Here is a 22,435-nt window from a genome sequence, read left to right on the forward strand (position 1 = left end):
AATCTTATAGGATCCTATTACATTTTAGAATTTTATTATATATATTTGACTCTACAATTGGAATTTAGACCCCACACCGGCCCCCCTCCAGACCCTGGCCGAAGCACGTCCCCTGGTTACCCGCAGGCAGGTGGCACCATGGGGGCAGGGCGGACTCGCGCACGCGCAGTGCAAAAGGCCGGGCTCCCGGAAGTCCCGCCTCCCAGGGGCGGAGCCAGGGCAAGAAGGAGAAACCGGGTGCTGCCGCGCGGCCTCTTCCGCGAGCCCGCGCGCCGGAAGTGGAAATACGTCATAGAGGGCGGGCGGGCGACGGCTGTGGCGGCGTCGGAGGCGCCTCCAGGGGACGGTGGCGGCGCCCGGCGGTGAGGCCGCGCCTGTCCGGGGATCGTCGGGGGACGGCGGGAGCTTGGGCCAGCGGCGGCGGCGGCCTGGGACGCAGGCGGAGCCCCGCGCAGGTGAGTGCCGCCCCCCGTGCCGCCCGGGCCCGGCTGCAACCGGCGAACGCTTCGCTCCTCGGGCCGGGGCTTGGGAGGCGGGGCCTAGGGGTCTCGGAGGTGACGGGGCTGGGGTTGGGGTGCGTGGGGTGCCACCGGGGAGGCCGGGAGCGCCTGGGGCTGTACGGGGGAGCCGGAGGCTGGGGCGGTCTGCGGTCGGGGGTCCAGGGGTCCCTGGAAGCGGGGGTAGGGGCCGGAGCGGTTCCTGGGACTCCACCGAAGGAGCTGAGGCCTGGAGCGGGGTCGGGGGGCTGGGAGCTCGGGGGGATCGGATGGGCGGGAGACTGGGAGGCCTGGGACTCGGGGACGTGGCGCTGCGGTCGCTCCTAGGTCTAGAGTGGGAAGCAAGGGGCTGGCTGCCCGGGGTTTTCGGAGGCTGGGGCAGTGCTGTGTAGGTTGGGGTATTGAGGCTCATCCAGGAGTGCGGTGGACGGGGGGGGAAACTGAGGAGCTGGGGGTACCGAGTGGCCAAGGGCCTGAGAAGGTGTGGGGTCCTGCCAGGGGTGCCAGGGGCAGCCTGAGGCTATACTGGGGGGGCTGTCGTAGGTGGGAATACCAGGGGCTCGGAGGTGGGAATACCAGGGGCTCGGAGGTGGGAATACTAGGGGCTCCGAGGTGGGAATACCAGGGGCAATGCAGCGTATTGGGGATTGGGCAGCCAAGTGTACCCGGGTGGTCGGAGGGCGCTGGACGCCAGACTGGGGAGAGTTCCTCGGTGGAGAAGTTGCTGGGGCCGCCTGCGTGCTGGGGGAGGGTTCACGGGTCTCTGTGCGGGCTGGAGCCCCTCCCTCGTGCCCCACTGACCTTTTCTGGTAGCTTCTCCACCCTCCCTCCCTTCTTTGGCACCTCCCACCTCGGGCTTGGGCGAGGAGGCAGTCTCCTGGGCCTGGCAGGAAGCCTCCAGGTTGGTGTGGTGGGCGGCCGGGCCAGAGGCGGTCACCTGAGATGTTTGGGTTTCTGTGAGTGAAGCTTCCTCTGCGTGGGCTTGGCCGTCAGGAAGTGGCTGTCTGTCAGCTCAGTAGGGAAGAGGTGGGTTAAAGAAGGTGGGTGCAGGAAGAAGGCGCAGATGGGGGGACTCCGGCCCCTGAGTTTTGGAAAGTTCCTTGTACTTTTTGGCTTTGAGTGAGTTAAAGCTGGGATGCGTCTGGCCTTTGTGGAGATTACTAGGGTTCATGGTTCTGGATTGTTTTTGTAGCCCGAGACTTCCTGTTTTATCAGTGCAACTACGGGGCCGCCGCCCCCTCCACAAAACCTTTCCAGATGCCTGCAGCTGTGCTCTCCCTGGCCCCTTCCCTTGCCCAGTGTCTTTCTGCACCTTCCCGTGGAGCTAGGCGTTTGCAGCTTCCCCGCGTTTGTAGCTTCCCCATCCCTACATGACCTGTGTGAGGGGCCTGGTCTTGCTCAGCTTCCTATTCTGCAGGCCTTGGGAGCTGCTGGGTGCCGGATGTAGGGTGTCCGGCAGTGCTGCCCGAGGTTTTGACGCTAACCTGTTCTTCTTTTTTTTTTTTTGAGACGGAGTCTCGCTCTGTCGCCCAGGCTGGAGTGCAGTGGCGCAATCTCGGCTCACTGCAAGCTCCGCCTCCCGGGTTCAAGCCATTCTCCTTCCTCAGCCTCTCCGAGTAGCTGGGACTACAGGTGTCCGCCACCACGCCTGGCTAATTTTTTGTATTTTTAGTAGAGACGGGGTTTCACCGTGGTCTCGATCTCCCGACCTCGTGACCCGCCCGCCTCGGCCTCCCAAAGTGCTGAGATTACAAGCGTGAGCCACCGCGCCCGGCCTGGTGTACTCTTAATGATTTCAAAAAGTAAAAAACTCTGTTGAGATGGCTTTTAACAGAATGGAAACTAGTCTCTGACACGGCACAGAGACGCTGCTGTTTCTCTTCTCCGGGTCCAAAAAGTGCCGGCTGGTGTGGCCCCTCTTCATTGGCAGGGGAGGTGGGGGGGTGCTGGTGTTGACCGTCTACGTCTTATGTTTCAGGCCCGAGGTCCCGGAGGCTATGGCAGCGGCTACCATCGTGCACGACACGTCTGAGGCCGTGGAGCTCTGCCCCGCGTACGGCTTGTACCTGAAGCCCATCACCAAGATGACCATCAGTGTGGCGCTCCCGCAGCTGAAGCAGCCGGGGAAGTCCATCTCCAACTGGGAGGTGATGGAGAGGCTGAAGGGCATGGTGCACAACCACCAGTTCTCCACGCTGCGTATTTCCAAGAGCACCATGGACTTCATCCGCTTCGAGGGGGAGGTGGAGAACAAGAGCCTGGTCAAGTCTTTTCTGGCCTGCCTGGACGGCAAGACCATCAAGCTCAGCGGCTTCTCCGACATCCTGAAGGTGCGCGCGGCCGAGTTCAAGATCGACTTCCCCACCCGCCACGACTGGGACTCCTTCTTCCGCGACGCCAAGGACATGAACGAGACCCTGCCGGGGGAGCGGCCGGACACCATCCACCTGGAGGGGCTGCCCTGCAAGTGGTTCGCCCTGAAGGAGTCGGGCTCCGAGAAGCCCAGCGAGGACGTCCTGGTCAAGGTGTTTGAGAAGTTCGGGGAGATCCGGAACGTGGACATCCCCATGCTGGACCCCTACCGAGAGGAGATGACAGGCCGCAACTTCCACACCTTCAGTTTCGGGGGGCACTTGAACTTCGAGGCCTACGTGCAGTACCGCGAGTACGTGGGCTTCATCCAGGCCATGAGCGCCCTGCGCGGGATGAAGCTTATGTACAAGGGCGAGGACGGCAAGGCGGTGGCCTGCAACATCAAGGTGAGCCCTGGGCGCCGAGACGCACGCGCTTCCTCCCTCTGGCGGCTTCCTTCCAGCAGGGTCGGGAGAACGCTCCCAGCCACGCCCCTCAGGCTGCGGGGATCTCCCCTAAGTAAAATGACAGCAACAGTCCTGTGCCTGTCCAATTTCAGAGGCACAGGCGTGAGGTCGAGTAGGGGTCCCGTGCTGTGGTTTTGGAAATTCGGTATCTTAAGGAAGATGTGCAGCAGCCACACGTCGTGTAGTAGGTGCGGGGTGGACTCTCAGTTACTGTGACAGGGATTTGGACCGTGTCAGAACCAAGAGAACCTGGCCTTCCCAGAATGCACCTCGAAAGCAGGGTTTAACGTTCCCTTTAGCCTCATGTGCTTTTTTTTCTTGTTTTTTTGAGACAGAGTCTCAATCTGTTTCCTAGGCTGGAGTGCAGTGGCGCGATCTCTGCTCACTGCAACCTCTGCCTCCCAGGTTCGAGCGATTCTTCTGCCTCAGCCTCACGAGTAGCTGGGTGTGCAGGTGCACGCCACCACGCCTGGCTAGTTTTTGTATTTTTACTAGAGACAGAGTTTCGCCGTATTGACCAGGCTGGTCTCGAACTCCTGACCTCGTGAACTGCCTGCCTCGCCCTCCCAAAGTGCTGGGATGACAGGTGTGAGCCACTGCACCCAGCCTAACCTCATGTGTTTTGACCAGTGTTGGCTTTGCGGTGACAAATGAGCCAGCCTCCTGGCGGGGGTTTTGTGGCCTTAAGATGTGCCCGTGGGTGTGGGCAGGGGGCCCCAGGGTGGCCTGCTCAGTGACCATGGCCACAGGGAATGGGGGAGCCGTGTCTTGCAGCAGTGGCGTGTCACTTGCGTTCAGTAAGTGGCGAGGGCTAGTTGGTGTTCCTCGTTGACTCGTAACTCTGTGGGATGAGCTAAGTCTTGAACCACTGATGCTGACTTGGAGGGATTGGGTTGGCTTCTGGGCTCCACTGTCTGGCTCTGCACTGGACGTGAGTGGTGAGCGGGCGCTCACTCGGCCCTACGGCCCCGGGAGAGGGCGCCTGGCCATGTGTCTGGGGGGCTTTGGGGGAAGGCCATCTGACAGTGTTTTTGGTTTTAAAGGTTTCTTTTGATTCGACCAAACACCTGAGTGATGCCTCAATTAAGAAGCGGCAGCTGGAGAGGCAGAAGCTTCAGGAACTGGAGCAGCAAAGAGAAGAACAAAAGCGCAGAGAGAAGGAAGCGGAGGAGAGGCAGCGAGCGGAGGAAAGGTACCTTCTGCGGGAACGGGCCCTCAGTGCTGGTGTCCGACACCTGGGAGTGTACACAAAGTTGTGTGCGTGTGTGTGTGCATGCATGCTTGTGAGCTTGTGTGTGTACCTGCGTGCATGGACGCATGTGTGCCTACCGGCGTGCGTGCCTGTGAACCGGTGTGTGTACTTTGTATGTATGTATGTGCGCCCGAGAGTGTGTGCCTGTGTGTGCGTGCATGTGTGTGAGCTCGTGTGTGTACCTGCGTGCGTATGTACGCATGTGTGCCCACGTGTATGTGCCTCTGCATTTATGCACACGTGCCTGGGTGTGTGCGTGCGTGCCTGTGAGCTCGTGTGTGTACCTGTGTGCGTATGTACACGTGTGCCTACGTGTGTGTGCCTGTCTGTGCACACGTGCCTGTGTGTGCATGCATGCATGCCTCTGAGCTCATGTGTACCTGTGTCCATGTGTGTACCTGTGTGCATGTGTGTACCTGTGTGCATATGTACGCATGTGTGTCCACGTGTATGCCTCTGCATCTGTGCACACATGTGCCTGTGAGCTCGTGTACCTGTGTGTGTGTGTACGCATGTGTGTCCACATGTGTGTGCCTCTGCATCTGTGCACACTTGTGCCTGTGTGTGTGCATGCGTGTCTGAGCTTATGTGTGTACTTGTGTATGTGCACATGTGTGCGTCTGTATCTGTGCACCTAGTACACGTGCCTGTGCATGCGAGTGTGCCTGTGAACGCGTGTGTGTACTTCGTGCACATACGGGTGTGTGTGCATGCCTGTGGGTGTGCAGCTGTGCACGTGAGGACCTGCGTGAGTGGCGGTTTGAGACGCAGCAGAATATGCATGTTTCTCTTTCCTGTCCCACGTGGTCTGACATGATCTCTGCCAGCTCCCAGGACCGCGCCTTTCCCAAAGAGCCGCCGCCTCTCCCTCCACGCACTGTTCACAGATCCCGCTGCAACAAGCAGAATGCCCTGGCCGTTTGCAAGTTTGCATTTAGGTTGAGGCTACATTTACAAAATGAAGTAGAGGGTTGATGGTGATGGCCAGATTTTAAAAAAAAAAAAAAAAAAAACCAACGATAGGACAAAAACTCAGTTTCCCATTAAGAGGTCTTTAAAGCAATTGCCTGGGTCGTTCACTGTGGTTGGGGTACCAGAGAGAACCTCAGGTCACTCTTTGTAGCCTTCTTAGCATTGCAGGAGGGACCCAACAACTTTCTGTGAATCCCGTGAGGCAGAATCCTCCTCCTCCTCCTCCTCCTCCTCCTCCTCCATCCCTCCCGCCATGTCCTCTGACGACTTTGGTGCATCCTGCACGTCCGTTGCGCTTCATGTCGCCGATATCAAGTCTGGGATGTGTTGGACTTGGCTGGGGGTCTCCCGAACAACCTGTGGTGGGACCGAGTTGGTCCGTTTTGTTTCCGTTTCTCACTGCTTTACGTGACGCCGGTGCCAGTGTGTGGATGTGTGTGCCTGGTGATGTTTGCACAAGAGTCCCAGCACTGAACTCCTGGGAGCAGGTCCATCCTGCTCGTGGTCTTCTTTACATAGCCCCCCTTGCCTCCCTGGGGAGAGTCGGGCTGTCAGCCTCTGAATCTGAACCCCGAGGGCTCCTTAGATGAGGCAGGCACAGTGTGTAAGCGAGTGGCCATGAATGGGCCGGCGGGGGGCCCATGTCAGCCGTCAGGAGCCCCAGGATGCAAGGCAGGCAGCAGAAAGAGGCAGACGCCCTGGGATGGAGGGACCTGCTGCTGCGTCACCATCCTGGGAGGGGTGGTTCAGATGTGGGGTTGAGTCAGGGTCCCCTGTGGTCAGCCGCTGTCAGGGCGACTAGGACATCTGGGGTGGGAGACAGTCCTGGGACGCTACAGGGCCTCTTCCGGGCTGCAGACACAGCCCAGGCCTGGCTGAAGGTGCCTGTCCACGTTCTGGAAGTGTGGAGTGGGACTCAGAGCCTCAGACCTCTCCGTGTTGCAGGAGCGTCCCCACAGCATTTCAGAAAGCAGCTTCGGGTTGAGGAGGAGAAGTTGCATCCTTGATCTTTCCCTGAGGAGAGATGGACGTTGGAGAAGTGGAGTGTGTCTCTGCAGGGAGGGGGTCCCGTCCTCCTGGCCAGACCACAGAGGGATTGGGGGAAGCGGGGCCGGGCCGTGAGGTTCTCGAGAGCAGGACGGTGTCCAGAGCCGTGGGGAGGGGCAGGCCTGTTGTCTGGGGGAGCTGCCGGGAGGGCTCCAGGTTGGCCCGTGGAGCTGTCCTCCCCCACGCAGGGCCGTACTTGCCCCCGCTGCCACACACTGTGCTTCCTCAGAGGCTGAGCATGCGGGGAGGCCCAGGGCAGCCTCCGGCGTTTCTTTCTGGTGGGTGGAGATGAGGCGTGTTTGCTTGTTTGGCCCTCACGTGTAACTTGGAGCTTGGTGAGAGCTGTCCTCTGAAAGCTGCGCAGCCTCGAGGCATGGGTGTGAGTCCCACCTGAGGGCGTGCTATGGGCTGGGCTGCCCTGAGCTGCCCTCGAAGCTCTGGGGCGGTGACAGCTCACAGGGCAGTTAAACCTTCAGCACATGAAACGGAGGACCTTCATGCCCCGGCCGGAGACCCTGTGGATCACTGCCTGGGCGTCGGCACCTGGCCCGGCTCCCTTCTTGGGGTGGCGGAGAGCGGGATGCCTTTTCTCCCAGCCTGCTCCTCCTCGTGCCCGTGTCTCCTCTCGCCTTGGTGTCTGCGCAGGTCTGTGTCACCCCGGCGGGCTTTGTGGCCTCACCAGGCAGTTGGCGGCGCCCACCCAGGCTTCAGAAGTCTGGGCCTCCGTGTCGTGTTCCACAGAAACAGCTGTGACTTGTTCCCGTGTCTGGTGTTGGTTTAAATGCATTTGAGAGCCTCAGGGCGGGGGAGGGTGAGCTAGAGAATGCCCCACTGTCTCTCGTGGACTCTCTCTGGGGACCGTGCCACTCCCCAGCCGCATTCGTCCTCACTTCCGGGAAGCCCGTGTCCACAGGAAAGTGCGAGGAGCTGAGTGGCGTGGCTGTGGTTGGATTTGTTTGGAGAGAGGTCCCCCTGTGCCAGTGCTGTGCGGTGCCCTCGCAGGATTCCTGCACGACGCGGAGTCACCCAGCGCGGTTCCCGGTGGGCAGAACCGGCCTCCTCCGCGCCGCTGTGCATCCTGGGGGGCCTCGTTGGGCCTGCTGGGGTTCCTCTTTCCCCCGTCCGTCCATCCGTCTGTCCCCTGGCTGGGGGCGTGGCTTTTGATGTGGTCGGTCTATCCCCTGGCTGGGGGCGTGGCTTTTGATGTGGTCGGTCTATCCCCTGGCTGGGGGCGTGGCTTTTGATGTGGTCGGTCTCGTGGTCGTTTCCTTCGTGGTTTCAGGGTTGGTTCACACTTAGCAGGATGGCATGTTGGAAGGTCACGGAGGTCCTCGCCCGGCTCACTCGTTTCACCTCTCGGGCTGCTTTGAGTCAACCGAGGTCCACTTTGGGATAAAGAGTTAAATGCTTAATCGTTCGACTGTGGCCTTTTCCCTCTCGTGTGAAAAGCCACTTGTATGGTGTGTCGTGTGTTGGCTGCAGTGCGCTGTGACGAGCCCCCGGTGTGTTCCACACAGGAAACAGAAGGAGCTGGAAGAGCTGGAGCGAGAAAGGAAGAGAGAAGAGAAGCTTCGCAAGAGGGAGCAGAAGCAGAGGGACCGTGAGCTGCGCCGGAATCAGAAGAAGCTGGAGAAGCTGCAGGCGGAGGAGCAGAAGCAGCTGCAGGAGAAGATCAAGCTGGAGGAGCGCAAGCTGCTGCTGGCGCAGAGGAACCTGCAGTCCATCCGGCTCGTCGCCGAGCTGCTCAGCACGGCCAAGGTACCTGGGGGCTCCCTCTGCAGCCGCCAGCCGCGCCCAGGCTGCCCTCGGTGCCCTCCCCTGAAATGCGGGCGGCATCACGGCGCCGTTTCCCCGCTCGCTGCAGCTGTACCCACAAAACCAGCTTTAAGGCAAAAGATGACGGCTCCTGCCCGGGAGGGTGTAGCCTTGTCTGTTGTTCCCGATGATTTCAGAGCTGTGACAGTTTTCCTTTTGCAAAGCTGGCGCATTCAGGTTCCCCGAGCAGGCTGGCAGCCTCCGGGGGCTGGGGCAGAGGCTCTGTGTTTCCTTTGGGTCGGGGCAGTGGCAGAGAGTGCAGGGGGCCGCTCTGTCTGGCCCGTGCCTCTGTGTGTGGTCAGCTGGCCTGGCTGTGACCTCACCAGTGGCCCAGAGCAGAGGGGCAAGGTGGGCTGGGGGGAGGGCTGAGCACACAGAGGGGGCCTGCCGTGGGCCCGGTTCCGCGTCCCTCCCACAGTGTGAACCTGACAGGTCTCACCAGCGCCGGTACTGACGACCCCCTCAGCACCAAGAGCCTCCTTGCTCCTCCTGCAGGCACGACGGGTAACTCCCATGAGCCGGGGCCAGGGCCCACAGACAGACAGACCTCCCCAGGACAGACGTCCCCGGCACGCTCCTTGTCCTCAGGAGGGCTGCGTCCCCCTAGAGTCCAACGCGGGGCGACCCCATAACCTGTTGTCTGATTACAGTTGTGATAAGTCCCCGGGAAGGAGCATGACAAGAGGCTGAGACATGTGGCAGCCCAGTCCTTACCTCATGGTGAATATTGAAGACACTAACCCAGGCTAGGCCAGGCTCGCCCCGCAGCTACGGCGGCGGCATGTGTCTGCGGCGGCATCTCAGCTCCCTGTTGCTGGCGGTCGCTTGTGACCTAACCGCAGGCGCCTGCGTGCAACGTGGCGGGGCTCCCGGCCAGGCCCGGCTCCGCCCAAGAGGCCCGCCCCGGGGCTGTGCCGAGTCGCTTTGCCAAGGGGTTTCCTTCTCACTCAGACGCATGATGGCCCCGGGTGTGGCCAAGGGAGCCGAGGGATGGACGGGCTGGACCTGGCTCGCCGTAGGAGACGCCCCCCACCCCAGGGCTGGAGTCCAGCCAGGCCGCTGATCCTGCATCCCCAGACCGTGGGGCCTCCAAACACCTTCCCAGCTCCTCTCCACGTGTCCGGCCAGGCTCGGGAATCGGGCTCAGCTGCACTTTTCTCTTCCCTGCAGGCTGCGAAGCTACAGGAACAGGAGCAGAAGGAGGAGAAGCTGCGGCTGCAGCAGCAGGAGGAGCGGCGGCGGCTGCAGGAGGCCGAGCTGCGGCGCGTGGAGGAGGAGAAGGAGCGTGCGCTGGGCCTGCAGCGGAAAGAGCGGGAGCTGCGAGAGCGGCTGCTGAGCATCCTGCTGAGCAAGAAGCCGGACGACAGCCACACGCAGGACGAGCCGGGCGTGCCACACGCCGACCTGCTGCAGCCCGTCCTGGACATCCTGCAGACCGTGTCCTCCGGCTGTGTGAGCGCCACCACGCGGCAGCCCCTCGGGGGCCAGCCCCCGGCCAGCGCCGCCAAGGAGAGCCCGGCCCACCCAGAGGCCGACGGCGCTCCCAAAAGCGTGAACGGGAGCGTGGCCGAGGAGGCCCCGTGCAAGGAGGGCCAGAGCTCCTGTCGCGTGGCCCCCGAGGATGGCTCTCCAGAGAAGAGGTGCCCGGGTGGCGTCCTCTCCTGCATTCCTGACAACACCCAACAGCCCAAGGGCATCCCTGCCTGCGAGCAGAATGTCTCCAAAAAGGACACCCGGTCGGAACAGGACAAGTGCAACCGGGAGCCCAGCAAGGGCCGGGGCCGGGCCACCGGAGACGGGCTTGACGACCGGCACAAGCGGGAGAGGAGCCGGGCCAGGCGGGCCGGCAGCAGGGAGGACGGGAGGCCACGCAAGGAGCGGCGGCCCCACAAGAAGCACGCCCACAAGGACGACAGCCCGCGCCGGCGCAGCACGAGCCCGGACCACACCCGGTCCCGGAGGCCCCACAGCAAAGACAGGCACCGGAGGGAGCGGAGCCGGGAGCGGAGGGGCAGCGCCAGCAGGAAGCACAGCCGCCACCGCCGCCGAAGCGAGCGGTCGCACTCCCGGTCCCCGAGCAGGCACCGCAGTACCTGGAACAGGTAATGACGGGCACGGCCTGTCCAGGAAAGACCAGGACCTGCTCGAGCGTCCTGGCCGCTCCTTGGCCGCTCTCCGTCCACCCCTGCAAAGCCGAGACCCTTCTGCAGCCACGAATGTCCAAGGAGCCCGCGGGGCAGGCAGGAAGATACCATGCTTTAGACATCCATCTTTCTCCACTCACCACAGCATACCTGGCACTTCAGTTTCAAACACGTAGTCCTTTACAGCGTGATCCGATAGCTTTAATGCGGCCAGTCCTCTCTCAATCAGGAAAATTGCACAGACCGGCAGTCGTGAGGGTGGCAGAGCTGCTGCATTCCCCCACACGGGGATTTCTGTGTCTGCTTGGCGACCTCCCCACGTGCACGGCCCAGGAGGTGCACGTCATGCAGCAGGGGAGACTCATCAAAGGTGTGGACCGCCAGTCACACCGGCACTAAAAAGAAAGCGTTGCCCTGGTGATTTTCCCCCCCCATTTGTAATTTTAACTGATCGGGAAATGCAGTTTGGGTGGGATGCCGAATCGTCGTGCTGACATTGAGTCATGGATGAGGAAGGTCCAAGTCCTTTAAGATCAAAACTCAAACGGGCCGTTCTTCTTAAGGTGTCGGTATGTGGGGAGTGCTACAAAATGGTCTGATGCTCCTTCAAAAACGTTCACTTTTTACAACTTCAAGGAATTAAGCATAAAAAAGATTGGGTAAAAGCTTTGGTTTCTAGTAAAGGTTAGTGTGTGTGGTTTTTTTAAGAAGCTGTTTTGCTAAATTATTTTTACTTGGAATGTTTCAAACAGATTTCAGGCTGCAAACTTAAGTTTTATAATCGTTTGCTTCTCCAAGTGAAGCTCAGAAATACTTAAAAATAGCTGTAACGTTTGCGTTAGGAAAGATGGTGTTTATTCCAGTTTGCATTTTTATGGTGAAATAAAATCCTTTTCCAATGAACTAAAATTTTTCACAGTTAGAATTTTTGTGTTTTTATGTTCCTTGGACTGCATTATTCAGCTAAGGCTAGCCAAGTGTGTCTCAAACCAGTAGAAATCGTTTGCTTTTCCTTGAACTGATTCAACGATCATACATCACACAGCTCTCCCGCAGCTGTACGGTAGTAACCTTCTGAGAGGAGAATCCTGGGTCTTAAGAGGCATCTAATTTGTTTGCTGAGAACGTAAACTTCGCCAAATTCCCAAAACCAATCTTTTTTTAAAGCCAAGGAGCTGTGTCTAAAGCAAATTTAAAAGACGGTTGTTCTTTTTTCTTTTGAGATGGAATCTCGCACTGTTACCCAGGCTGGAGTGCAGTGGCGTGATCTCGGCTCACTGCAAGCTCCACCCCCCGGGGTTCACGCCATTCTCCTGCCTCAGCCTCCCAAGTAGCTGGGACTACAGACGCCCGCCACCACGCCCGGCTAATTTTTTTGTATTTTTTAGTAGAGACGGGGTTTCACCGTGTTAGCCAGGATGGTCTCAATCTCCTGACCTCGTGATCCGCCCGCCTCGGCCTCCCTAAGTGCTGGGATTACAGGCGTGAGCCACCGCGCCCGGCCAAAGACGATTCTTTTCCCCACCTAAAGTAGTGGTCACAGGTAGTGTAGGCGTTGCCTGCTTGACCCAGGGTGGAATAGTCCGTTCCTGTTTAATTAAAACACAAACCTTTTTGGGGACTAGAGGGCTGGACACATGCTTGTCCCACCCGCAAGCTCCTATCACTAGCAGACAGATGAGCACGACACACACACCTTTCTCTCAGATGGCTCTGTCTGGCCTGAGACCAGCTGACAAGATGTGCCCACACACAGCGTTTGCAAACATGGGCCCCTCAGAAGTCTGCATCAGGCCGGGCGCGGTGGCTCACGCCTGTAATCCCAGCACTTTGGGAGGCCGAGGCGGGTGGATCACGAGATCAGGAGATCGAGACCATCCTGGCTAACACGGTGAAACCCCGTCTCTACTAAAAATACAAATTAGCCGGGCGTGGTGGCAGGCATCTGTAGTCACAGCTACTTGGGAGGCTGAGGCAGGAGAATGGTGTGAACCCCGGGGAGGTGGAGCTTGCAGCGAGCCGAGATTGCACCACTGCACTCCAGCCTGGGCGACAGAGCGAGACTCCATCTCAAAAAAAAAAAAAAGAAAGAAAGTCTGTGTATCTGTGTTGCACCACTGCACTCCAGCCTGGGCGACAGAGCGAGACTCCATCTCAAAAAAAAAAAAAAAAAAAGAAAGTCTGTGTATCTGTGTCGGTCTGTCCAGCCCAGCACTGAGCTTTTTGCCTGTTCAGTAGTTATAAGAAATGTTGTCAGGGCCGGGTGTGGTGGCTCACACCTACTATCCCAGCACTTTGGGAGGCCAAGGCAGGTGTATCACCTGAGGTCAGGAGTTCAAGACCAGCCTGGCCAACGTGGTGAAACCCCGTCTCTACTAAAAACAAAAAATTAGCCGGGCATGGGGATCCCAGCTACTCAGGAGGCTGAGGCAAGAGAATCGCTTGAATCTGGGAGGTGGAGGTTGCAGTGAGCAGAGGTCGCGCCACTGCACTCCCGCCTGGGCGACAGAGTGAGACTCCATCTCAAAAAAAAAAAAAAACGTTTGTAGGACCAGGTGCTGCTCTGGGCACCTGGGATATGGTACTGGAAAAGACAGCAGTCGCTGCAACCCTGAGGAATCTGTAGATACGGGGATGCGAAGTCCCAGTGATAGCTTCTCGAGCCAGCTGTGTGCGCAAGACAGAAGGGTGGACGTGGTGTCTGAGGTCAAGAAGTGAATGTGGCCGGGGAAAGCAGTAGGCAGAAGAGAAGCAGGGAAGGTGGACATGGAGCTGATGGCACTCAGGAAGCTGACCCACTCCAGACTTGGTACGAGAAGCAAGAGGGCTGTAAGCTGGGAGTGTGAGGAGTGTGGCGGCTTGATGTGCTGGTGGACTGGGCTGGGGGTTGATGGGGGAGGAGAAGGTGGCAGAACTTGAACGCGTGTTGCCTTGTGATACGTTAGATGTGGGTGGTCTAGGAAAGCTGGAGAGCACCACCCCCAGGCCTATAGAATTGGGTATCTATGGAAGACATTTAGGAATCTGAACTCTCTTTCTCTCTTCTCTATCACTCGTGTTCTCTCTCTTTCTCCTTCCTTCCTTCCTTCCCTCCCTCCCTTCCCCCTTCCTTTCTCCCTCCCTTCCTCCCTTTCTTCCTTCCGTCCTTTCTCTTTTCTTTCCTCCCCTTCCTCTCCTTCCTGCCTGCCCTCTTTCCTTCCTTACTCCCATCCTTTCTCTTTCTTTCTCTTTCCTCCCTCTCTTTCCTTCCCTCCCTCCCTCCTTTCTTTTCTTTTCCTTTTCTCTTTTTTCCTCTCTTTCCTTTCTTCCTTCCCTCCTTCCTATTTCTTTCTCCTCTTTTTTTTTTTTTTTTGAGACGAATTCTAAAATTTTTAAATTTTTAGTAGAGACAGGGTTTCTTCATGTTGGCCAGGCTGGTCTTGAACTCCTGACCTTAGCAGATCCACCAGCCTCAGCCTCCCAAAGTGCTGGGATTACAGCCGTGAGCCACCGCGCCTGGCTGAAATTTCTCTTCTTTGCTCTAGGGGTCAGTAGCAGTAAGTAACGGCTGGTAGGTGAGAATGGAGATTAATTGAAGCAAGGCTGTTACTGATTAGATTTTGTCTTTACACTTGAGCCTGGAAGGAAGGAATGGAAGCATTCAACCCGAGGAATATTGCCCCACAGATTTCTGGGGTGAGCATAGGAGACTGGTGTGTGCGCGCCCTACCCTCCCTCTCTCAACTCCTCTCAGTGTCTCCCCTGTTTCTCCCTCCTGTCTCTTCTCCCTCCTGTCTCTTCTCTCGCCCAGCTTCCCCTCTTCTTGTCCTCTCTCCCGATCTCGATCTGTTTTTGTCTCTATCTCTCCTCCGCTCTTTTTTATTTTTATTTTTTTTTTTTTTTGAGACGGTTTCACCATCTTGGCCAGGCTGGTCTTGAACTCCTGACCTCGTGATCCACCCGCCTCGGCCTCCCAAAATGCTGGGATTACAGGCATGAGCCACCACTCCCGGCCTGTCTCTCCCCCTCTCTTAATCCTTCCTTCTCTCCTCTCACCTAGCTTCCCCTCTGCTTGCCCTCCCTCCCTATCTCTATTTTAGTCTCTCTTTGTCTCTTGTTCTTGTGATTTAGGGCCTTTTGTGTTCAGTCCCTTTCTAGTGATTGGGATTATTATCTCATGATGGGTCATTTAAAATATCCACAATAGGCCGAGTGCAGTAGCTCACCCCTGTAGTCCCAGCACTTCGGGAGGCCGAGGCCGGTGGATCTCCTGAGGTCAGGAGTTCAAGACCAGCCTGGCCAACATGGAGAAATCCTGTCTCTACTAAAAATACAAAAATTAGCCAGGCGTGTTGGCACATGCCTGTAGTCGCAGCTACTCAGCAGGCTGAGGCAGGAGAATTACTTGAACCCCGGGGGACGGAGGTTGCAGTGAGCCAAGATCGCACCATTGCACTCCAGCCTGGGCGACAAGAGTGAAATTCTGTCTCAAAAAAAAAAAAAAAAAAAAAAAAAAAAATGCACAATGAATTTCAATTCCACCTGGCAGAACAGAAAAAGAATGGATTTATTCCAAAATAGGAGTGAGAAAGTGTGATTCTCTCGTTCATACCCTTTTATGACACTCAGCTGATGAACTGATTTGCCCCATGCGTTCAGTTGTGATCTCAGGATCTCCTTTAGCCAAAACAATCAAACTTCCCTGTTGAGTATGGCCTGTGTCAGGGTGACCATCCTGGGCTCCTTCCGTTTTTTTTTTTTTTTTTTAAGACAGAGTCTCGCTCCGTCACCCAGGCTGGAGGGCAGTGGCGCAATCTCGGCTCTCTGTAACCTCTGCCTTCTGGGTTCAAGTGATTCTCCTGCCTCAGCCTCCCGAGTAGCTGGGATTACAGGTGTCTGCCACCGCACCTGGCTATTTTTTTAAAATTTTTAGTAGAGATGGGGTTTCACCCTGTTGACCAGGCTGGTCTCGAACTCCTGACCTCAGGTGATACACCTGCCTCCCAAAGTGCTGGGAATATGGGCGTCAACCACCGCACCCAGCCTCACCAGGTAAACTTGCAAGTTCAAAAGTGCAGCTTGGAATTCCAGCGGGAAGGAGGATGGGGATATGGGTACGTGTGAAAAAAGCAGCGGTGTGTCTATGATTCCACTCTCTGTGTCTACTTGGACACATTATTCGGCTCCCACTCAGAAGTGAGAACACGCTGCGTTTGACTTTCTGTGTCTCTGTGATTTCAATTAAAGTAACGGCCTCCAGAGTAACAAAACCGCACTTCTATGCCCTAAATCTATAATAATATATCAAGGTAAAAAAAAAAAAAAAAAAAAAATGGGCCAGGCGCGGTGGCTCACGCCTGTAATCCCAGCACTTTGGGAGGCTGAGGGGCAGGGGTGAGCGGAGCTGCATCACCCAGGTGTCCTGTCTGGGACCTCCTCCCATGCCTCCCTCCTGGGCACCTGCCCCTCCTCAGTGGCCCATCCTCCTTCCCACCTGGTGGAGGACACGCACCCTCCTGGTGGAGGGACACGCACACCCTCCTGGTGGAGGACACACACCCTCCTGATGGAAGACACGCACACCCTCCTGGTGGAGGACACGCACCCTCCTGGTGGAGGGACACGCTCACCCTCTTGGTGGAGGGACACGCACCCTCCTGATGGAGGACACGCACACCCTCCTGCTGGCATCCCCAAGTCCCGTCCACCCACCCAGGAGCTGGGGCATCCCGTGTTTCCCGCCTTGCTCTCCAGCGCATCGTGACTCAGAGCGGGCGCTCGACCCCCTACCCTCCCCTCTGTACGCTGCCCCAGCAAACCTCCCGAGTTTGCACCCGGCCGCTGGATCAGCCTGCACAGGGGCTGCCGCCTCCGTCCCAGATGGCAGGGGCTTTTCCCTGCACCCCACCTAACTCAGCTCATGCCTCTGCTCCTGGTGAAAAACTTCTCCCATCACTCCGTCCTGTCCCCTCTCTGCAGCAAATGACTCTTGTCCAGGCTGCCGGAGACCACTGAGGCACTCAGTCCGGAGGCCCATCAGTGCCAGGGTCATTGGGAGGTAAAGGCAACAGCCTTTACCTCTCCAGGCCACCCCTGCCCCTACTCCAGCCAAGCCTCCAGGTCACCCCTGTCCCTACTCCAGGGGCTGAACGCAGTGCTTCAAGCTTGTAATCCCAGCACTTTGGGACTCCGAGTTGGGCAGATCATGAGGTCAGGAGATCGAGACCATCCTGGCTAACACGGTGAAACCCCGTCCCTACTAAAAATACAAAAATAAAATTATCCAGGCGTGGGGGCAGGTGCCTGTAATCCCAGCTACTCCGGAGGCTGAGGCAGGAGAACGGCGTGAACCCGGGAGGCGGAGCTTGCAGTGAGCCGAGATCGCGCCACTGCACTCCATCATGGGTGACAGAGTGAGACTCTGTCTCAAAAAAAAAAAAAAAAAAAAAAAAAAAAATCAACAGTATATTCCCCTGGGAGAACGGAGGGGGCGGCTGTTTACAGTCTCCCCAGGGCAGGACCTGCACACTGGACCGTCCGTGGCCAGTCACCCCACAGGCATCTCAGACTCTACACATCCCCACCAAACCCCAGCCCCGGGTCTTCTGCATTCTGGGGACATGGGGACAGCACGCTGGCCGGGAGGGTCCCAGGCTCTTCTCAATCTCTCTCGGGCTCCTCCTCTCCCGCTGCCGCTGCCCCTGCCCCGGTGAGCCTCCGAGGCCGCCCCTGTGCCCTACTCCAGCCAAGCCTCCAGACCACCCCTGTCCCCTACTCCAGCCAAAGCTCCAGACCACCCCGTCCCCTACTCCAGCCAAGCCTCCAGGCCACCCCTGTCCCCTACTCCAGCCAAAGCTCCAGACCACCCCGTCCCCTACTCCAGCCAAGCCTCCAGGCCACCCCTGTCCCCTACTCCAGCCAAAGCTCCAGACCACCCCGTCCCCTACTCCAGCCAAGCCTCCAGGCCACCCCTGTCCCCTACTCCAGCCAAAGCTCCAGACCACCCCGTCCCCTACTCCAGCCAAAGCTCCAGACCACCCCGTCCCCTACTCCAGGCAAAGCTCCAGACCACCCCGTCCCCTACTCCAGCCAAGCCTCCAGGCCACCCCTGTCCCCTCCTCCAGCCAAAGCTCCAGACCACCCCGTCCCCTACTCCAGCCAAGCCTCCAGGCCACCCCTGTCCCCTACTCCAGCCAAAGCTCCAGATCACCCCGTCCCCTACTCCAGCCAAGCCTCCAGGCCACCCCTGTCCCCTACTCCAGCCAAAGCTCCAGACCACCCCGTCCCCTACTCCATCCAAACCTCCAGGCCCCTCCTGACCCTACTCCAGCTAAGACTCCAGGCCACCCCTGACCCTACTCCAGCCAAGCCTTCAGGCCGTCCCACTCATCCAACTTATACAAAAGCTCCTGGGCTTTCTGGCCAACTCTGTGTCCCAAATATCCCATCCCCAAAATGGCAGCTTCTGACCGTGTCCAGACCACGTACGCCTCTTCTGAAACCTGTCTCAAGGTGGTGAGGGGTCCGTGCAATGTCCCTGAAGGCTTTTAAAGCCCTCCTGTCTCCTGTCCACCGGCCCCTTCCCCTCCCTCTGTCTTTCCAGATGCTCCGCCCAAGCGGGGTTCTTGTCCCTTCTTTGAAAAGCCTGGACGCACTGCGGCTACCCCACGGCCTCCGCACCTGCTGCTCCCTCTGGCAGAGATGGTCTTTCTTGGGAGCATCCACCCGGTCCCTCCTGCCTCGGATTTCAAAGATTTCCACAACCGCCTTCACCCCAGAATCCAGCTCTCCCTCCCCTCCCCTTCTGTCCACACCCCCAAATCACCTTCTAACATCTTCATCTTTTTTTTTTTTTAAGACAGAGTCTCCCTCTGTCACCCAGGCTGGAGTGCAGCGATGCGATCTCGGCTCACTGCAACCTCCACCTCCCAGGTTCAAGCGATTCTCCTACCTCAGCCTCCGGAGTTGCTAGGATTACATGCACGCACTGCCACACCCAGCTAATTTTTTGTATTTGTAGAAGAGATAGGGTTTCACCATGTTGGCAGGCTGGTCTCAAACTGCTGACCTCAAATGACCTGTCTGCCTTAGCCTCCCAAAGTGCTGGGATGACACATGTGAGCCACTACACCTGGCCGAGATCTGATGGTTTTATAAATGGGAGGTCCCCTGCTGCACACACCCTCTGGCCTGCTGCCAGGGAAGACATGCCTTTGCTTCTCCTTGACTTTCCCGCCATGACCGTGAGGCCTCCCCGAACACGTGGAACTGTGAGTCCATTAAACTTTTTTTTCTTTATAAATTACCCAGTCTCAGGTATGTCTTTATCAGCAGCATGAAAACAGACTAATACAATATGCTTGTCAGCCATGTGTGTGTCTTTTTTTTGAGAAGTGTCTGTTGGCTGGGTGCGGTGGCTCACGCCTGTAATCCCAGCACTTTGGGAGGCCGAGGCGGGCGAATCACGAGGTCAAGAGATCGAGACCATCCTGGCCAACATGGTGAAACCCCGTCTCTACTAAAAATACAAAAAATTAGCCGGGTGTGGTGGCGGGCGCCTGTAGTCCCAGCTACCGGGGAGGCTGAGGCCAGAGAATGGCGTGAACCCGGGAGGCAGAGCTTGCAGTGAACTGAGATCACGCCACTGCACTCCAGCCTGGTGACAGAGCGAGACTCCATCTCAAAAAAAAAAAAAAATTACCCAAAATTACCCCGTCTCAGGTATGTCTTTATCAGCAGCACGAAAATTGACTAATACAATATGTTTGTTGGCCACGTGTGTGTCTTCTTTGGAAAAGTGTCTGTTGGCTGGGCGCGGTGGTTCACGCCTGTTACCCCAGGACTTTGGGAGGCTGAGGCAGGCAGATCACCTGAGGTCAGGAGTTCGAGACCAGCCTGGCCAACATAGTGAAACCCTGTCTCTACTAAAAATACAAAAATCAGCCAGGTGTGGTGGCAGGTGCCTGTAATCCCAGCTACTCGAGAGGCTGAGGCAGGAGAATCGCTTGAACCTGGGAGGCGGAGGTTACAGTGAGCCGAGATCGCGCCACTGCACTCCAGCCTGGTGACAAAGCGAGACTGTCTCAAAAGGAAAAAAAAGAAAAAAGAAAAAGAAAAGTGTCCGTTCATGTCCTTTGCAAGGCTCCACTCTGTAGTAACCGTGTTCCTGCCCTTCTCAATTCCTAAGGTAATCGCCTTAACTCAGATCCCTGAGAAATCCCCACGGCAGGCAGACATTTGGCCTCCTGACAGTGGCTTTGGGGTTCCATTAAGCAAATGTGATTGGGGGTCAGTCCCTTCTGTCTCCTGCTAAGGTGTCCCCAAGGACCCTTCATTGCTCTGAACTTCAAAGGTTTCTCTCTTTTTTTCTTCCTTCCTTCCTTCCTCCCTCCCTTCCGTCTTCCTTTCTATATCTGTTTCTCTCTCTCTTTTCTTTCTTTCTTTCTTTCTTTCTTTCTTTCTTTCTTTCTTTCTTTCTTTCTTTATTTCTTCCTTCCTTTCTTTCTTTCTTTCTTCCTTCCTCCCTTCCTTCTTGCTGTCTTTCTTTCTGTATCTGTCTGTCTCTCTCTTTCTTTTCTTTCTTCCTTTCTTTCTTTCTTCCTTCCTTCCTTCCTCCCTCCCTTCCTTCTTGCTGTCTCTCTCTTTCTTTTCTTTCTTTCTTCCTTCTTTCTTCCTTTCTTTCTTTTCCTTCCTTCCTTCTTTCCTTCCTTCCTCCCTCTCTCCCTTCCTTCCTTCTGTCTTTCTTTCTGTATCTCTCTCTATCTTTCTTTTCTTTCTTTCTTCTTTCTTTCTCTTCCTTCCTTCCTTCTTCCCTCCCTCCCTCCCTACCTTCCTTCCTTCTTTCTGTCTTTCTTTCTGTGTCTATCTCTTTTCTTTCTTTCTTTCTTTCTTTATTTTCTCTTTTCTTTCTTTCTTTCTTTCTTTCTTTCTTTCTTTCTTTCTTTCTTTCTTTCTTTCTCTCCTCTCTCTCTCTCTGTTTCTCTCTTTCTTTCTTTTTGATACAGACCTCACTATTTGCCCAGGCTAGAGTTCAGTGGTGCCATCTCGGCTCACTGTAACCTCTCCCTCCCAAGTTCAAGCGATTCTCCTGCCTCAGCCTCCCAAGTAGCTGGGATTACAGGCATGTGCCACCACGCCCAGCTAATTTTTGTATTTTTAGTAGAGACGGGGTTTTGCCATCTTGACCAGGCTGATCTTGAACTCCTGACCTCAGCCCCCTAAAGTGCTTGGATTACAGACATAAGCCACCTCGCCCGGCTAATTTTTGTATTTTTAGTAGAGTCGGGGTTACACCATGTTAGCCAGGCTGGTCTTGAACTCCTGACCTCATGTGATCTGCCCCACATTGCTGGGATGACAGGCTGTGTTTATATTTTTCCCCTAGAAAACCACTCTGGAGGCTCAGAGTGGTGGCTTACGCCTGCCATCCCAGCACTTTGAGAGGCTGAGGCGGGCGGGTCAGCTGAGATCAGGAGTTCAACCCCAGCCTGACCAACATGGAGAAACCCCGTCTCTACTAAAAATACAAAATTAGCCAGGCGTGGTGGCAGGTGCCTGTAATCCCAGCTACTGGGAGGCTGAGACAGAGGAATCACTTGAACCTGGGAGGCAGAGGTTGCAGCGAGCTGAGATCGCACCACTGCACTCCAGCCTGGGCGATGAGGGAGAGACTGTCTCAAAAAAAAAAAAAAAAAAAATCACTCTGGGTGTATTACATTCCACTTTCTATCCTGAACCTTTCCTTCACCCCCACACATGCCAAGCGTCCTCAGAAATGGGGCAGAGACCTGGCACGGTCACTTTTTTTTTTTTTTTTTGAGACAGAGTCTCGCTCTGTCGCCCAGGCTGGAGTGCAGTGGTGCAATCTCAGCTCACCGCAACCTCCACCTCCCAGGTTCACACCATTCTCCTGCCTCAGCCTCCCAAGTAGCTGTGATTACAGGCACCTGCCACCACGCCCGGCTAATTTTTTGTATTTTTAGTAGAGACGGGGTTTCACTGTGTTAGCCAGGATGGTCTCGATCTCCTGACCTCGTGATCCACCTGCCTCGGCCTCCCAAAGTGCTGGGATGACAGGCTGCCATGCCCAGCCCCAGCACGGTCACATTTTAATTATGTGCAAGCATTGAGATTGTCCAAATAAAGGTTGCAAGATATCTAGGCTGAAGTTGGAGGTTCTTTTGAAGTCAGGAGTTCAAGACCAGCCTGGGCAATATAGTGAGACTCCCCATCTCTACGAAGAATTAAAAAATTAGTCAGGCGCATTGCTTCATGCCTGTCATCCCAGCACTTTGGGAGGCTGAGGTGGGTGGATCAACTGAGGTCAGGAGTTGGAGACCAGCCTGGCCAACATGGTGAAACCCTGTCTCTACTACAAATACAAAAATTAGCCAGGTATGGTGGTGTGCACCTGTAATCCCAGCCACTCAGGAGGCTGAGGCAGGAGAATCGCTTGAACCCAGGAGGCAGAGGTTGCAGTGAGCTGAGATGGTGCCATGGCACTCCAGCCTGACGACAGAGCAAGACTCCATCTCAAAAAAAAAAAAGGGTCTCACTATGTTGCCCAGGCTGGCCTGTTGGCTCAGTCTGGCCTGCTGGTATCTTGATGTCGAACTTCCAGTCTCCAGAAGTGTGAGAGAACTGTTTTTTTGAGCCACCCAATTTGCGGAAATTTGCACGACCCCCGGAAATGAATACAGAACCTGTTCAATCCATAGGACGATTAATTAGTACTAATGATGGGTGAGCATATTGGTTTGGGATCAGTTCTACAGCTGATGAGTCAAGCGCTCAGGGGAGGCCTGATGCAGAGTATTTTAGGGCGCAGAGGAGCGCCCAGAAAGCCAGGGAATTCCCACACGCTTTGTGATCCCCTAATAAGGTTAATGAAAATTTCTAGAGTGATCAGTC

General features: G+C 56.4%; 1 protein-coding gene across 1 annotated transcript; it reads left to right on the forward strand.

Annotated features, from left to right (window-relative positions):
• Nucleotides 1–306: 306 nt before the first annotated feature.
• Nucleotides 307–11,455, forward strand: AKAP17A (A-kinase anchoring protein 17A). The gene is made up of 5 exons (XM_055268369.2): nucleotides 307–455; nucleotides 2,476–3,256; nucleotides 4,360–4,508; nucleotides 8,105–8,345; nucleotides 9,573–11,455. Exons 2-5 carry the CDS (start codon nucleotides 2,495–2,497, stop codon nucleotides 10,506–10,508), a joined length of 2,088 nt encoding a protein of 695 aa, XP_055124344.1. The 5' UTR covers nucleotides 307–455; nucleotides 2,476–2,494; the 3' UTR covers nucleotides 10,509–11,455.
• Nucleotides 11,456–22,435: the final 10,980 nt, after the last annotated feature.

This window comes from Symphalangus syndactylus, chromosome X (genome assembly GCF_028878055.3).
Source record: "Symphalangus syndactylus isolate Jambi chromosome X, NHGRI_mSymSyn1-v2.1_pri, whole genome shotgun sequence".
NCBI lineage: Eukaryota > Metazoa > Chordata > Mammalia > Primates > Hylobatidae > Symphalangus > Symphalangus syndactylus.